This window comes from Budorcas taxicolor, chromosome 1, assembly GCF_023091745.1.
Source record: "Budorcas taxicolor isolate Tak-1 chromosome 1, Takin1.1, whole genome shotgun sequence".
Taxonomy (NCBI): Eukaryota; Metazoa; Chordata; class Mammalia; order Artiodactyla; family Bovidae; genus Budorcas; species Budorcas taxicolor.
Genome location: NC_068910.1, coordinates 213,087,564 through 213,103,763, shown reverse-complemented (window position 1 = coordinate 213,103,763; position 16,200 = coordinate 213,087,564). Strand labels below are relative to the sequence as shown.

The following is a 16,200-nucleotide window of genomic DNA, read 5'->3' as shown; positions in this document are numbered from 1 at the left end:
AAACTGGCCACCAGGGGCTGCTGTCAGAATGGTGCGGCTGAGCTCACCTCCCTAGAGGCAAGTTTACTTTTTTCTACAACCAGTAAATTTTGCTAAGCTACCAATCCTGGTTTCAAAACTCAGGTCTCACTACACAGCCTCCAGTCACCAAGCAGTGCTTACGGCTGTATCCCTTCCAGCCAGCTATTACGTAGAACCTGGACCCAATTCAAGACCTAAGATTAAGACTTGTGTGTTTTTCATTTGGTGCCAATAAGCTGTTATTAATACACTGATTCCACGTATACTGAAAGGCTTCATGAAATGCACTGGGGTTTGTGCTCAGGAAAGAACGTCCTTCGCTTGGACTGCTCAAGCTCCAGGCCTCTGGAGGCACAGCCTATGACAGTCAAAATCGGGTTTTTCAGGGAGGTGTTTTTGCCTGAAGTGACCTTAGCAAACTAGCCCTCGTGCAGACTGCGTGAAGGGTTGTGCTGATCCAACTAAGATGTGGGTGCTAGAAGGTATTCTTGATGGTTGTTTGATTTTTTTCTCTTTTTCAACAAAGGCTGCGTCTTTGATGATTCCAAGATTAACAGCAGAACAAAAATATCCAGTGAATGTTGGAACTGGCAGAGGGCTTAGAGAGCTTTTGGAGCAAATCCCTTTGTTTCTCCTCAACTTTTTGTTTAAAAAAATAAGTAAAGAAAGGGTGAAAAATAGTACACAAATCTCATGTAACTTTTACCTAGTAGATTCACCCACTGGTTAACGTTTTACCACAATTTATTAATAAAGAGAGTTTGTGTTTTTCAAAAGATGTGTGTCTTCAAGTAAAACACAAAGCATAGAACTTGTTACTTATGACAGTATGAGCTACCACATTTTTGTTTACAGAAGTTGGTAAGAGAGTGCCACTAATTTCCACTTGGACCTGGGCTTATTTTCTTTATTTGAAGTAAAACCAGTAGCCTACTGGTTTGTAATGGTTCTGTATAGCTGGTCATTGCCGTACTGGGCTATGGGCACATCCGATCCTCACAATGGGCCAGCAAGTAGAAAATTTTTAGAATATATCTTTAAAAAGTCCTAAATTATGGAACATAAAGCATCTTAGAGCCACATGCTTTGAGGACAACTAGTTGATCTTTTATGCTCAGCATAGGACTTCTCAACCCTGATCTAGGAAAATTCTAGTGATAACCATGTTATGTATACAGGATTTACAATTTTTCTTTCAGTTTTTCATCCGAATGTTGTGACTTGGAACCTTACATCTGACTGCTTACTTTTATATGAAGGTTAAAAAAATTTTGGGGGGGTAGTGCACAAATTGGAGAAGGCAATGGCAACTCACTCCAGTACTCTTGCCTAGAAAATCCCATGGATGGAGGAGCCTGGTAGGCTGCAGTCCATGGGGTCGCTAAGAGTTGGGCACGACTGAGCGACTTCACTTTCACTTTTCACTTTCATGCGTTGGAGAAGGAAATGGCAACCCACTCCAGTGTTCGTGCCCGGAGAATCCCAGAGACAGTGGAGCCTGGTGGGCTGCCGTCTATGGGGTCGCACAGAGTCGGACACGACTGAAGCAACTTAGCAGCAGCAGCAGCAGCAGTGCACAAATGCTGTTGTAGTCTATGAATATCTGTCTACCCTATTAAACTGTAATACAAGATCATTTGAAGGCAAGGACCATATGTTGTTAATCTTTGTATCCCTTTTCCAGTATTTTGCCTGTAGTAGGCATTTAATTAAGTGTGTTTTGTTTGAAAACTTAAAAAATGTTTTGGCGTTTCCCACTAAAGTATGGTGAAACACATCTTCCATTCCTGTGTCTGGGAGAGCCGACAAGCCTTCGGGGACAGGCCAACAGTAAACAGCCCACCAGGCTCAGACTGGCTGCCCGGTTCAATCTAGCTGTCACCCTTTATCCAGGTGTGATGGGGGCTTCATAAACATCACATTAAACAGTTTAAAAGAATCAGCTGTTGATATACCAGAGCAAGACTGACAAAATGGAGCTTCAGAAAAAAGTTGCAGTAGTTTTATCTGTTATTAAAGTGCTTTCCAGTTTAGAAACTATAACTAAGTACACACTGACTCATCAGCTAGCTGCTCTTTCCCATCAACTAGTCAAGCTTCCTAAAACGCAGATTTTATACCCTCTCCTTGGAATGCTTGCTTGCGGATCTGTCCTCTCCTTGTAGGGCAGAAGGGAATGCCTTCACTGCCCCTTTTTTCCCCTTCCAATGTAGTATCCTCTGGGACTCTGAATTTTCCAGTGTCATGTACAAAAACAGTTGACCAAATGAGGTTTTGCTAAAATAAGTGGACTGGAGTAGAAAACTCTCTCTGCCTTCTCTGAATCGTCCTCATACTGGCCACCTCTCTCTTTGCAGGCAACATGTATATTTTAATTTTGGAATCCTAGAGAGGATGTTCCAGTTTTAACTTGAGCATTTAGCATTTGGGACAAAGCACTCACCCTTGAATGTTAAAGGTGAAAGGGGAGCTGGGGTTTTTCTCGTTGTAAAACGAAAGCCTCCCAGCTAGTCCGGAGCAGAGCTGTGGACGGTTCTGTGCTGGTTATCTCCTGCTCCCACACACAGTGCTCCAGAGAGGTCAAAGCCAGGCAGCGAATGACAGGCAGGTAGTTTGGGATGAGTTGCTGGGGCGGAGGGGGAGCCTTCTGATGATTCAAAAGAGCCTAGCGCTCTAGACCCGCTGCTCGCCCCAACATGGCTGAGGTGGGGAACGGTCACATCCGTATGTGCGCCTGCGCGCGTGTACGTGCCTGCGCGTGTGTACGTGCCTGCATGCGTGTGCGCCAGTCAGAACGTGCCCCTCAGGGTGAGGCGCGACGGGCAGCCCCACTCGCGTTCCAGCTCGCGGCCTGGGCTCCCACCCGGACCTTTCTTGGCTTCCCAGCCAACACTCGTAGCTCCGTTAGGAGCCTGTTTGTGTTGGCCTCGGACAAATGGCGGGCATTTTACACCGGCAAGGCTTAATGAAGGCTCTGGAGATTTCTACGGATGTTGAACCCCAAACCCACGGGCCCCGTCAGTGGAAGTTAGCGCCTCTGGAGTAGAAGCGGTGGTTGAGCTCCGACCCAGAACGCCTCCCTTTTCTTTTAGTGCCGCCCACGGCTCGCTCGCTCTCTCTTTATTTTTTTGGTCTCCGCACTTGCAGAATAGATTTCACCTCTAAAATGAGCCCATTTGGCCCAGCGGAGGTGTGATGCCTATAAAACCAGCCTTGTTAGAAATGACTTATTCATTACCTCTGTTTTATGGGTCCACCCCAGCCTTTTGTGGTCTTCGCTAGTTGGCAGGTAACAAAAAAAGCAGTAAACCCGTGGCCTTTCAGAGCCTGAGCCTGAGAGAAACTTTTACATAATAAAGGGAATACAGGTTTTAACAGACATTTATTGAGTGCCTACTGTGTCCCAGGCCTTGGGGACCGGAAATGACCGTGACAAGTTCGACTCGGGAGCAGCCCCCCATGCCTGGGATTTGGATCTCAGATGCCCTTCGTCATAAATCCCTTGGTGCTGTGGAGTTACCATTCGAAGTTGGATCTGATGAAAGTGGTTGTGTCCACTCTCAGCACCTGTGTTGGCCACTGTCCAGTTTACATTGTCCACTTGTTCTCTGGGTGCCTTCCCAGGCCCTGGTTGTACTGGCAGTGGGTGAGAGAGGTGAGGGGTTCCTCTCCACCCTCTCTGCTCACAGCCCCTGTGGGTGCCCTCTCCTCTTGCTCCTCCTCTGTGCCTGTAGCTGGTCCACGTGTTCCCCAGCCCTGCTGCTTTGATTCTCTTAGCTCTGCCCACAGTTCCTTAAGTAGCCCTTCCCTTGAACTCTAGAATATGCCATCTCTTTCTGGCTGAAACCAGAGAGCAATGAACAGGTAATTCACTTAAATGATAAAAATTTTGTTTCTTTGTGAAAATGTCCTCATCTGGGCCTGAGTAGCCATGAAATTAAAAGACACTTACTCCTGGAAAGAAAAGCTATGACCAACCCAGACAGCATATTAAAAAGCAGAGACATTACTTTGTTGCAAAGGTCCGTCTAGTCAAAGCTATGGTTTTTCCAGTATATGCATGTGAGAGTTGGACCATAAAGCTGAGTGCTGAAGAATTGATGTTTTTGAATTGTGATGTCAAAGGTCCGTCTAGTCAAAGCTATGGTTTTTCCAGTAGTTCTGTATGGATGTGTGAATTGGGTAATAAAGAAAGCTGAGTGCCGAAAACTTTGATGCTTTTGAACTGTGCTGTTGGAGAACACTGTTGAGAGTCCCTTGGACTGCGAGGAGATCAAACCAGTCCGTCCTAAAGGAAATCAACCCTGAATATTCATTGGAAGGACTGATGCTGAAGCTGATGCTCCGATACTTTGGCCACCTGATGCAAAGAACTGACTCATTAGAAAAGACCCTGATGCTGGGAAAGATTGAAGGCAGGAGAGAAGGGGATGACAGAAGATGAGATGGTTGGATGGCATCACTGACTTGATGGACATGAGTTTGAGCAAGCTCCGAGGGAGTTGGTGATGGACAGGGAAGCCTGGCGTGTTGCAGTCCATGGGGTTGCAAAGAGTCGGACATGACTGAGCGACTGAACTGAACTGAAGGAGGCACAGTTGACCCAAACTTTTTCAGATTCAGGTTTCTGTTACCAAACATTCTAACTTTGCCCACCACCCAGTCTCCCTCCCATGCCACCTCAGCTCCAAGCCACATCTGTTTTATCACTGCTTCATAGTTGCATATTATATTGAGTTTATATCTTTCTTTGTGATGCCTTAGGTATTTTGATTACAGTAAACAGGCTTCTTCTATGTTGCTTCATTTTGGGTTAGCTCTTCTTACTGAGGATGGTGGGATAGAAATTAGAGCAATGAATTAGGAGCCAGATTTGGTTTTGTGGTTTCAAATTCCAGCTCTGTGACTTACTGACTGTGTGGTTTGGAAAATCTAAGGTTCCATTTCTTCTTCTGTAGATGGTGATAATAGTGCTGTGGCATTGCTAGTGAGGGTTGGGATCCTTGTCTAAAGCCCCAGTGCTCTGCATGGAGTGAGTGAGCACGTCTATACGGTGTATGTAGCCTAGTACCTGATGAAGACAACCTAAAATCATTCCACGAGGGACATTGCCAATCATTTGTCTGCCTAGGTGAATAGTTACTCGGGAAAAGACTTGTAAGAAGTCACTCTAGTGGCTTCCCTGGTGATTTGTGGGTAAGGCAAGGAGGAACCCTGGGAAAACCCTTGTCAGGGCTCCATCCATCTACCAACCCCGTAGTTACGGGGCTGCCTCTCCACTTCATCTTATGCAGTGCAAATCGGCAGGGGGCAGTGGCCTGGCTGCAGAGAAGACCGGAAGCTTCTGGGGAGAATACAGCTTGAGATCTTGATCCCCTTCTCTTTTAAAAATTTTTGGTAAACTTTAATGTCAAGTTTCATGGCAAATAGATGGGGAAACAGTGGAAACAGTGGCAGACTTTATTTTTTGGGGATCCAAAATCAGTGCAGATGGTGACTGCAGCCATGAAATTAAAAGACGCTTACTCCTTGGCAGGAAAGTTATGACCAACCTAGATAGCATATTAAAAAGCAGAGACATTACTTTGCCGACAAAGGTCCATATAGTCAAAAGCTATGCTTTCTCCAGTGGTCATGTATGGATGTAAGAGTAGGACCATAAAGATGGCTGAGCACCAAAGAATTGATGTTTTTGAACTGTGGTGTTGGAGAAGACTCCTGAGAGTCCCTTGGACTGCAAGGAGATCCAAGCAGTCCATTCTAAAGGAGATCAGTCCTGAGTGTTCATTGGAAGGAACAAAACTCTAATACTTTAGCCACATGATGCAAAGGGCTGACTCATTTGAAATGGCCCTGATGCTGGGAAAGACTGAAGGCGGGAGAAGAAGGGGATGACAGAGGATGAGATGGTTGGATGGCATCACCGACTCAATGGACATGAGTTTGGGTAAACTCTGGGAGTTGGTGAAGGAAAGGGAAGCCTGGTGTGCTGCAGCCCATGGGGTCGCAAATAGTTGGACACAACTGAGCGACTGAACTGAACTGAACTGAACTGAACGTCAAATTTGTTATTTTAACCATTTTCAGCTGTACTGTTCCATGGCATTAATTACACTCACGGTGCAACCACTCCACTATTTTGAAACTTTCTCATCACCCCAAACAGAAACTCTATACCCGTTAATCAGTAACTTCTCATTTTCTCTCCACTCAGCTCCTGGTAACCTCTATTCTACTTTCTGTTTCTATGAATTTACTTTTTCTAGATATTTCACAAAAGTGGAATCATACAATATTTGTACTTTTGTGTCTGGCCTCTTTCACTCAGCATAATATTTTCAAGGTTCATTTATGTCATAGTGTCTATCAGAACTTGATTTCTTTTTATGCTTGAATAATACATGTACATGCACTGGGGTATTTTTTATATACATATGTATGTGTGTGTATATATATGTGTGTATTATATATATATACACATACTGGAATATATATATGCACACGCACACTGGAGTATTTTATTTATACATGTACACATGTACACACTGAAGTATTTTTTATATATACACACACTGGAATATTTATATATGTTTTATGTATATATATACACACACACAGTGGAATATTTATATATATGTATTTTATGTATATATACATACACTGGCATATTTATATGTGTGTATGCATATGTGCAGTGGAGTATTTTATGTATATATGTACACATGCACACACTGGAGTATTTATATATATATATATATATACACTGAAATATATATATTCACACATGCAGTGGAGTATTTTATGTATATATGTACACACGCACACACTGGAGTATTTATATATATGTATGCATGTATGCCGTGGAGTGTTTTATGTATATATGTACATACACCACATTTTGTTTAACCATTCATCTGTCCATCTTTTGACTGATGTGGGTTGTTTCTACCTTTTGGCTATCGTGAACAGTGTTGCTCTGAACATTGGTGTTGCTGAGGTATGTGTTTGACGAAGCTTCTGCTTCCCACTCTTTTGAGTATATACTTGGAAATGGCTGGGTTATATGTTGATACTCTAACACTTTGAGGAACTGCCAAACTGGACCCCTTCTATTTTGAGAATCAGCATTGCCAGAAGCACTCTGATGAATTATTACTTGGGGACCTAACTGGAAAGAAGCATCATCAGGGGCCCCACAGGAAATCTTGCTGGCTTGGTTCCAGATTTTATGCCGGGGCTGAGGTGGATGGTCTCAGTCCCAGATGCTTAGGAGTAGAAGAGGCAGCGGCCAAGAGTCCAGCTGGAGGGTGTGTCCCCACATAATGAGGGTAGTGCTCCTGGGCCAGGAGCACGTGTGGGATAGTGTGTCCATTTCTTTCAGAGATGTTTCGTGTATCTGGGATCATTTTGGCCCTTGGGTGTCTGTGGGTGACAGTTGCTTGTGGGGACAGACTGCTTTCAGCAGCGAGTCACTGAAGCTCATTCTGGGGGTGACAGTGTTGGAATCAGTGACTGAGCATATTTGGGGGTGCAGGAAGGTGGGGGCCTTGGGCATCCAAGCAGGGGAGCAGTGCCATCCAAGGAGGAATCCGACTGCCATCAGACTGCAGTGGGTCGGTTGGAGTGGAGACAGCAGAAGGGTCTTCACGGGGGACCAGTCACCTAAGGAGGAACTCACTCATCTCAGACCCTGCCTGAGACTTGGTTCTGGTGGTCAGAATAAAAGTTTACCCTGAAGGCTGCCACATGAACAATCCTTGCTTTAAATGAGATCAGGACCAAAAACAGTCTTGCTTTTTCAAGAGTGTCATCTTTTTTTTTTTTGGCCATGCTTTGAGGCTTGTGGGATCTTAGTTCCCTGACCAGGGGTCGAATTCATGCCCCCTGCAGTGGAAGAACGGAGCCCTAAGCACTGGACCACCACGGAATTTCCAGGAGTGTCGTCTTTTGATTGTAAAAATCTTCTATGCTGTGTGCCTTCATTACTTGTGTGAAGACACTGAGTGAATGTGAAATTGTCTGGGAATATTTTGTTTCTAAAATACCAGTAGCAAGAATTTTTAAAAATAAATTCTTCTACTCCTGTGTACTCTGATGTTTGAGAATGGAAACATCCATTAAAAAAACCTGTACTCTGTGTCTTTGTAGATTCATTTTTTTCTGATTTACCCACTCATAAGGTTATAATGTTGCCTAGCAACTTACAATGTTATGGCTGAAGCGCAACTAATCTGATTATTTACAGTGGGACATATGTGTCTCCGAGATTGAAAACCTTTAAAGGTTAAGATCAATTATTTAGTGTTTCTTGGGAAAAGGAGCACAGAACGCAGAGGTGGTAATAAGTATTTTGAATCCAATGCTGAGTTAGAGGGATGGCTATGTTTCACCCATGGAGTCTTGCTAGGTGGATAAAATTTAGCAGCTAAGACAAGGGAGGGGGTGGAATGGCTCTAACATACCTGGACATAGTATACTGGACACCTCTGATCTTAGTTGTACCCCATGTATCAGATGTTACGATATGTTAACTAACTATGGAATAGTCACTTGTGTGTATTTTCACTAAATGTGAATTTAAGCATTTATTTCTTCAGAACTAGGGACAATGGTGTTCTTTTTGGACATTAATGGATACAGAGTCTTGTGGATTTTAGTTGCTGTTTAGTGTTGCCTAAGATTGTTGCTGGGTGTGGCTGATATTCAAGGAAATGTACTTATTTATGGGTAGGATTTGATATACGTACATGCTGGAGTAACTGTCATTAAAGACGAACATTTCCAGAATCCCACAGAATTCTCTTGTGCTGTTCCTCATTCAGTTCTCATCTACTCTCCCACCCCCATGCTCATACTTGGGCAATCACTGATCTGCTTTCTATCATTATCAATTAGATTGGTCCTTTCCAGTACTTCATGTAAGTTGAATCACACAATACATACTCTTTTGTCTTTTTAAATTTTAATTTTAATCAGACTTATGTTTTTGAGATTCATCCATTTTGTTGCCTTCTGAGTAGGTCATTTTTATTGCTGAGTAGTGTTCTAATGTATAGATCTGCCGTGACTTATTTATCTGTTTTCCTATTAGTGGACATTGGGTTGTTTGCATTTTCTTTTTTTTTTTTTACTATTATGAGTAAACTTTCTATGGCCATTCATATACAAGTCTTTGTGTTGATGTGTGTTTTCATTTCTTTTGGTTAATTTCCTAGGAATTGAATTTCTGGATCATATGGCATGTGTATGTTTGGTTTGATAAGAAACTGCCAAATTGCTTTTCAAAATTGTTGTACCATTTTATTTTCCCATTGGTAATGTATGCGTTTCAGTTACTTCACATCTTTGCCAACACTAGATACTGTCAGAACTAAGAAATTTAACCATTCTAATGGGTGTGTAGAGGTATCCTGTGGTTTTATTTTGTATTTCCCTGGTGCTAAACGATGCCGAGCACTTTTAATGTGCTCTTTGGCCATCTGATATTTTCTTTTTCAAATCTTTTTGCTGCTGTTCTAAGTTGAATTGTTTTCTTATAATTATGTTTAAGAGGGTTTTTTGGAGGGCTTTCCTGGTGTCTCAGTGGTAAAGAATCTACCTGCCAATGCAGGAGATGCAGGTTCGATCCCTGATCTGGGAAGATCCCACATGCTGAGGAACAGGTACGCCCATGTACCTCTACTACTACTCCTGTGCTCTAGAGCCTGGGAGCTGCAACTACTGAGCCCACATGCCCCCTAGCCCGTGCTCCACAACAAGAGAAGCCGCCACAATGAGAGGCTGAGCAGCGCAACTAGGGTAACCCCCACTCAACACAGCCAAAAATAAATAAAATCTTTTTTTTAAGTGTTTTTTGTTGTTGTTGTTGTTTTTGTTTTGCATTCTGGATACAAGTCCTTTGTCAGATATGTGTATTAAGAATAGTTACTCTCACTTTATTGTCTTTTCATTTTTCTTAACATTAATCCTTGAATGGCAGCAGTTCTTAGGGTTCTTAATTTTTATAAAGTCTAGTTCTTTTTTTCTTTGAGAGTTCACACTCCTTTCAGAGAAAAGATTTATTAATGCCTATCCTAAGATCAGAAAATTTTCCTCCTCTATTTTATTAGTTTTACAGCATTACATTTGGACCTGCTTACATATAGGTCTATGTTTCATTTCAAGTTAATTTTAGTATACCTGTAAGGGTTAAATTTTGGTGGTTTTCTTTCTTTTTTTTTTTTTTTTGCGTATGTCCCCTTGTTTTAGCACCATGTATTGAAAAGATGATTCTTTTTCAGGTGAATAAACTTGTTGAAAATCAATTGAACATACATGTGTGGCCCTATTTCTGGACTTTATTCTGTTTTTAGTAATGTATGTCTATCTGTAAGCCAATACAGTGGGCTTCCCTGGTGACTCGGTGGTAAAGAAGCCACCTATGATCCCTGGTCGGGAATTCTCCCTGGAGAAGGAAATGGCAACCCATTCCAGTGTTCTTGCCTGGCAAATCTCATGGATAGAAGAGCCTGACAGGCTATGGCCCATGGGGTCGCAAGAGTTGGACATGACCTAGTGACTAAACCACCACTACCACCACCAAGTCAATACCATACTGTTTTGATTACTATAGCTTTATAATGTCTTGAAGTCAGATAATGGAAATCTTTTAACTTTTTTCTTCCCCGAATTGTTTTGGTCATTCTAGGCCTATTCTATTTCTGTTTAAGTTTTAGAAATAGCTTATCAACATCTACAAAAGAAAGCTTGCTAGGACTTTGATGGGAATTGCATCAAATCTGTAGATCAAATTGGAGAAGAATTGATGTCTTAATAATATTGAGTGTTCTAATCCATGAACATAGTATATCTCTTCAGTTATTTAGGACTTATTTAAGTTTTCAGTGTTTTCATAGTTTGTGGTATACAGGTCTGGCACATATTTTAATTTCTACCTAAATGTTTCACATCTGTTGATGCCATTGAAAATGATGTTTAAATAAAATTTAGGCTTCAGATATTCATGGCTAGAAATAAACCCAGTTTTTATACTGACCTTATATTTTGCAACCTTGCTGGAAACTAAGTTACTAATTCTAGTAGTTTTTTTTGGGTGGATTCCTTGGGGTTTTCATATCATGTGTGACATGTCCCAATAGGAAACAAAGGCACATTCACCTTCCTTGAGAATAGCTAGTGTTTCCCTAGTGCTGTGGTGAATTCAAAGGGGCCAGCATTTATGTGACTATAAAACGTTGTTTTTGGTTCCACTTAAATTGTATTTAATTAGCCTGAAATCTTAGAGAAAAGTAAATACTAAATTCTTAAAGTTCGAATGTTATAAAAATAACATTAATTAGAAGGTTTTTATGAATTTCATTGGGGTGGAATTTGATAGCAGTTGTTTTATTTTCAACAGAACTGATTTAACAATTTCACATTTCTTTTTGATGCATATTATATCCATTTCAAGGCCATCTCTTATCATTGCCTTTTCTGGGTTTTCCCTCTTTGATGTACCTATTTATGTCTGTTACTTGTGGGACTTTATTTTGGTATGGAATTTAATGTGCATTTATACAATGAATGCTTATTAAGCATGCAATATCCACTTGGTACCAGGTGCCATGGATACAGTTGGGAGCAAGACAGAAACACACATTTGTTGTCTTTATGGAGCTTATGTTCTATTCTAGAAAAACAGTGGGACATTGAGTAAATAGTTGTACGAACTATGGAATTACAGTTTGAAAAGTGCTATAAAGTCATTAAGTTTATGAAGGATAGTCCTAACCTAGACAGGCTGTGGGTCAGAGAAGTCTTCCTGAAAGCGGTGACATTTTTGCACTCTCTGGTAGTTGTGTTTAAAGATTTAGGTAGATTTGGGGGGTAGAGGATTGTTAATACTACTTATGTCTACCCATTTGCCTTGATATATATGATCCAAACTTTTTTCTTCAATAGCATTTTTATACTCTCTTAGTGGTCATTGGTAGAGTTAAGCCAAGATTCATTCATTCATTCCTTTTCCTTATATGTGTTAGCAGCTACTTCTGAAGCTCTTAAGTCATCATTGTAACTTATGTCCTTTTATGGCATATACCAGGTGGAATTCCTTCAAACAGGTAGTAATTTTGATATTTCTTGGGACCAGAATTTTATCTCTTGTCCAGGGACAATAGGGGTGGAGGGGAGCCTAAATACTACCCTTGTGTACTTAGTTTTACTCGATGGCTACAAGTTGCATTTGACTATAGTGAGTATAAATATTTAGGGGAATTATAGATGGTATATAGTTATATTTTTTAAGAGGTTCTTCACCTCATTTTGTATCATTTTAGGTTCTCCTTTTTTTCTGAGTAACTTACTTTGCCCTGATTAAGTCCTGAAAGATTACATGAAAGAAGTATAAGATTAAAAATAAAAACCTCCTGTACCTTGCCTACTCCAGTTTTAATTTCTTTTGCATATTTGTACATCTCTATGTGTTTCTTTCAAAAACAGTTTATTAGATGAATGATGTGTAGATGGCCAATCGGATAATTTGCTCCAGAGGTGGTTCCCTGCTTTCTTCCTGTTCCGAAAGTTCTACCTGGTGCTGGCTGTTTCTTTTTGGTTTCATCTTGACTTTCATTGACTTTGAATAGAGAGGAATCACATTACCTACACCTGTTGAATAACTGTTTACCTCCCTGCTTGAGTTAATGAAAACCAAGTTAGTTAAGAAGTGTTTATTTTTCAGATTATTTTACATTTCTCTCTCTCTCTCTGTGCGTGATTTAACCTATCCACTGATGTGTCTTTAGCTTGTGCGGTGCCCTTATAACATCCAGCTGTTCAATGTGTTGAAGGAAATTCAGATTTGTTTTCACACACACACACTTGAAGATTCTTGTGCTATAAAATGTCTCACCCTCTGGATTTCTTCTGATCACTGCCTTCTGAAACCATTTAACTTGTTCCTCTAGCCTCTGTGTTTTCTGCAAAGGGGAACTGAGTTTTAAAGGTTCATCAAGTGAATTTAGTTAAATGAAATTTCATCATTGAAGCTGCTTCTCTTAGGCATGCAGAGCTTTGGGACAGACCCTGGATGCTAACAGAAGGCCTCGTCTCCTCTTTGGAAGTGCCTGGCATTTGTGTGAAGAGGGCCCAGGAGTTCAGATCAGTGCTTCCTGTAACAGATTTTAATATGTTTTGTGCCGGCCCCTTGGGATGCTGACTTCCCCACCTGAATCCCCTGATGCTCCACCCCAGGGGGAGGCCCCGGGTCTCCCAGGGTCCAAGAGGAAGTTGCAGCTTCTTGGGAGGTAGGATAGAGAGTTCTGTACTAGGTTAGGTTGTAAGTACTGGACTTCTGCCTTCCCCTCCACGGACTGCATTTGGGGTAAAGCGAAAGCATCTTGGGTACTCCATTCCTTTCCCTGTTGGTGACCTGTCAGTGGCTGGTGGTGGTCAGCTTGTCTACGAGACAAAGTGGAGGTCCTGCAGAGGCTGAGAGGGAATGCTCTAGTATCTTAGTACTTTGTCTCCTGTGACTTTTTACCTAGATAATGAGTTTCTTTGAGAGCTGGATGTATAAGGTTAAAAACTTTCTGTAAAATGTATAGAGGCCTAGAGGATCACTAATGAACTCTAGAACTGGAAAGGAGGGACTTTTGAGAATTTAGGATCTAGTGTAGGATAGAAATGTGCCTATTTCCCTGGATCTTGCTTTCTGAACCAGCTCGTATTTTTATAATATAGGTACACTTAGTGTTGTTGTTGGAGAAGGCAATGGCACCCCACTCCAGTACTCTTGCCTGGAAAATCCCATGGACGGAGGAGCCTGGTGGGCTGCAGTCCATGGGCTCACTAAGAGTCTGACACGACTGAGTGACTTCACTTTCACTTTCATGCATTGGAGAAGGAAATGGCAACCCACTCCAGTGTTCTTGCCTGGAGAATCCCAGGGACCGGGGAGCCTGGTGGGCTGCCGTCTATGGGGTCGTGCAGAGCCGGACACAACTGAAGCGACTTAGCAGCAGTGTTGTTGTTGTTTAGTTGCTAAGTCATGTCTGACTCTTTTGTGACCCCATGGACTGTAGCCCGCCAGGCTCCTCTCTCTATCCATGGAATTCTCCAGGCAAGACTACTGGAGTGGGTTGGCATTTCCTTCTCCAGGGCATCTTCCCCACCCCGGGATTGAACCCAAATCTTTTGCACTGGCAGGCGGATTCTTTCCCACTGAGCCACCAGGAAGCCCATACTTAGTGTACTCATTGTCTATTGTATGGTAGTTTTTATGTTCAGAATATGTTAACCTAGCTTTTATTGGTCATGAATTAGGAAGTACTTCTCTTACCAAAGTGGCATTTTAAGGGAAAGCTACCATCATCTAATGTAACGCCAAATTATGACCTTCCCACTTCTTTCTTTATGGCACAGGAAATCCGGGATCCTCTTATGCAGTGGCTGCGGAAACATGTGGATCCTGAAGGAGTAATAAGATCCAGCAAGCTCTCCCTGAAATTCATTTCATCCTACACATCTGAAATAGAAATCACCCCATCCGCCATACCCGTGGTGACTGACACGGAGTCCTTCTCATCAGAAAACTTTGACTTCGAGATCTACCGACAAAACCTGAAGACAAGGAAACTTGGAAAAGTCATTCTGTTTGCCGAAGTGACGCCCACCACAATGAGTCTTCTGGACGGGTAAGTCCTGGCCAGGCTGGTTTCTGTATTTGCTTGGAGGACCCCAGATATCTTGATGGTTCTCTCCAACCAGTGCTCAGGGAGAGGGAGGAAGATTTAGAGCAATAACTTAATGCTATGCTTAAAGCAATAGCTTATTCATAACTTAATCATGAAGATTAGAGCGATAACTCTTTAATATACCACTAGCAATACACCTGTCTGTAGATGGAGAAATTAAAGTTCTTGGGTCAGAGATCTGTGTTTTAAAGAATGAGGGACTTCTGTGCCTTGTGTCTGTCTTCCTTTAATCTGACCTTTCACAATGTCTTTGGGAAAAAGAATATTATGAAAAAAAGGTGTTTGACAGGTGGCGCTATTGTTCACGTTGCCATTTTACTCTGTTGTAACTAGCGTTGAGATGTTATAACCAGTTTAAGATGTTTGCAGAGTATTAGCATAGCAAATTTGAACCATGTAAGCTGTGTTCAGTTGAAATAAACAGGAGCTTTGTACGTACCTATTTTGGTATGTTGCTATCCAATGCATTTTTAAAGCACTCTGTAATCCCACTGGGATGTTGGAAATTCAGTTTTATTTCAAGTTTTCCTTCTTATTTCTTCTGTTTCATGGACTTTGATTAAAGGTTAAACAATGGGAAACAGATGAAAGGTTAATTTTAAACTCCAGTTAGTCTCTATTAATTAATACTTTTATGTTGAGATAGATAGTTTAAAAAGTAGGCTTATAGAGGGCATGAATCTTCCTTCAACATGGGACTAAAATTTGAGGAACGTTAAGACTGCAAAATCCCCCACCCCCTTCATGGTTTCTGGGCACTTTCACCTGTGGAACCGCATAATTAGGCAGATACATAATTCAGCATGTGGAACGTATGGAAATATTTTGGCTTTTCTTCTGAACAATAATTTCTGGAATTTGCTAGTATGTTGATATAAGGTGATGAGATAATTTTAGGATTTCGTGACTCCCATGCTCAGTCATGGAAACAGCAATTTTAGTGTATGTACAGGATGTAGAAACAGGGTTACTATAGGGGAATTAGCAGTGAGGAGACAAAGTGGAAAGGGGAATATGAGCAATGGCAATGAATAGGTCTTGTCTCCCGAGTTGTTTTGTGTTGGTTTTTTTTAATTTCAATGTTGCCATTGTCTCCTGCCTCCACTCCCCAATCCTTGGTGTTCCCATAGAGAAGAAAAAGCCTGTATTTGTACGGAGCAATTATTGCTTGCATGTACAAACTCTATGATAATCTTTTGCTACTCCAGTGCACACTATTATATCAAAAAGGTGACCCATTCTAATCATATCTGCCAATAAAAAATCAGACAGAATATTTAACAAAAAATTTTGGGGAGGCGAAATTCAGATGGAAAAACATTGGCACTTCCAGATCATTTTTGTGGACAACAGTGAAGAATATTTTGTATTGGGGCAATCTTGAAACATTGAGATTATGGTTGCTGGGTTTGGGCAGTGGGCAGTGAGTTACCAAGAGGGCTTG

The 16,200-nt window shown here is 41.6% G+C and overlaps 1 protein-coding gene across 3 annotated transcripts in view; it reads left to right on the top strand.

Annotated features, from left to right (window-relative positions):
• HLCS (holocarboxylase synthetase) overlaps nt 1–16,200 on the top strand; it is a 192,822-nt gene that overhangs the window by 48,015 nt on the left and 128,607 nt on the right. For all 3 annotated transcript variants that reach the window (XM_052648914.1, XM_052648924.1, XM_052648930.1), the window contains one exon: nt 14,425–14,696. In XM_052648914.1, coding sequence (XP_052504874.1) covers nt 14,425–14,696 — 272 coding nt within the window. The remainder of the gene's footprint in view (nt 1–14,424; nt 14,697–16,200) is intronic.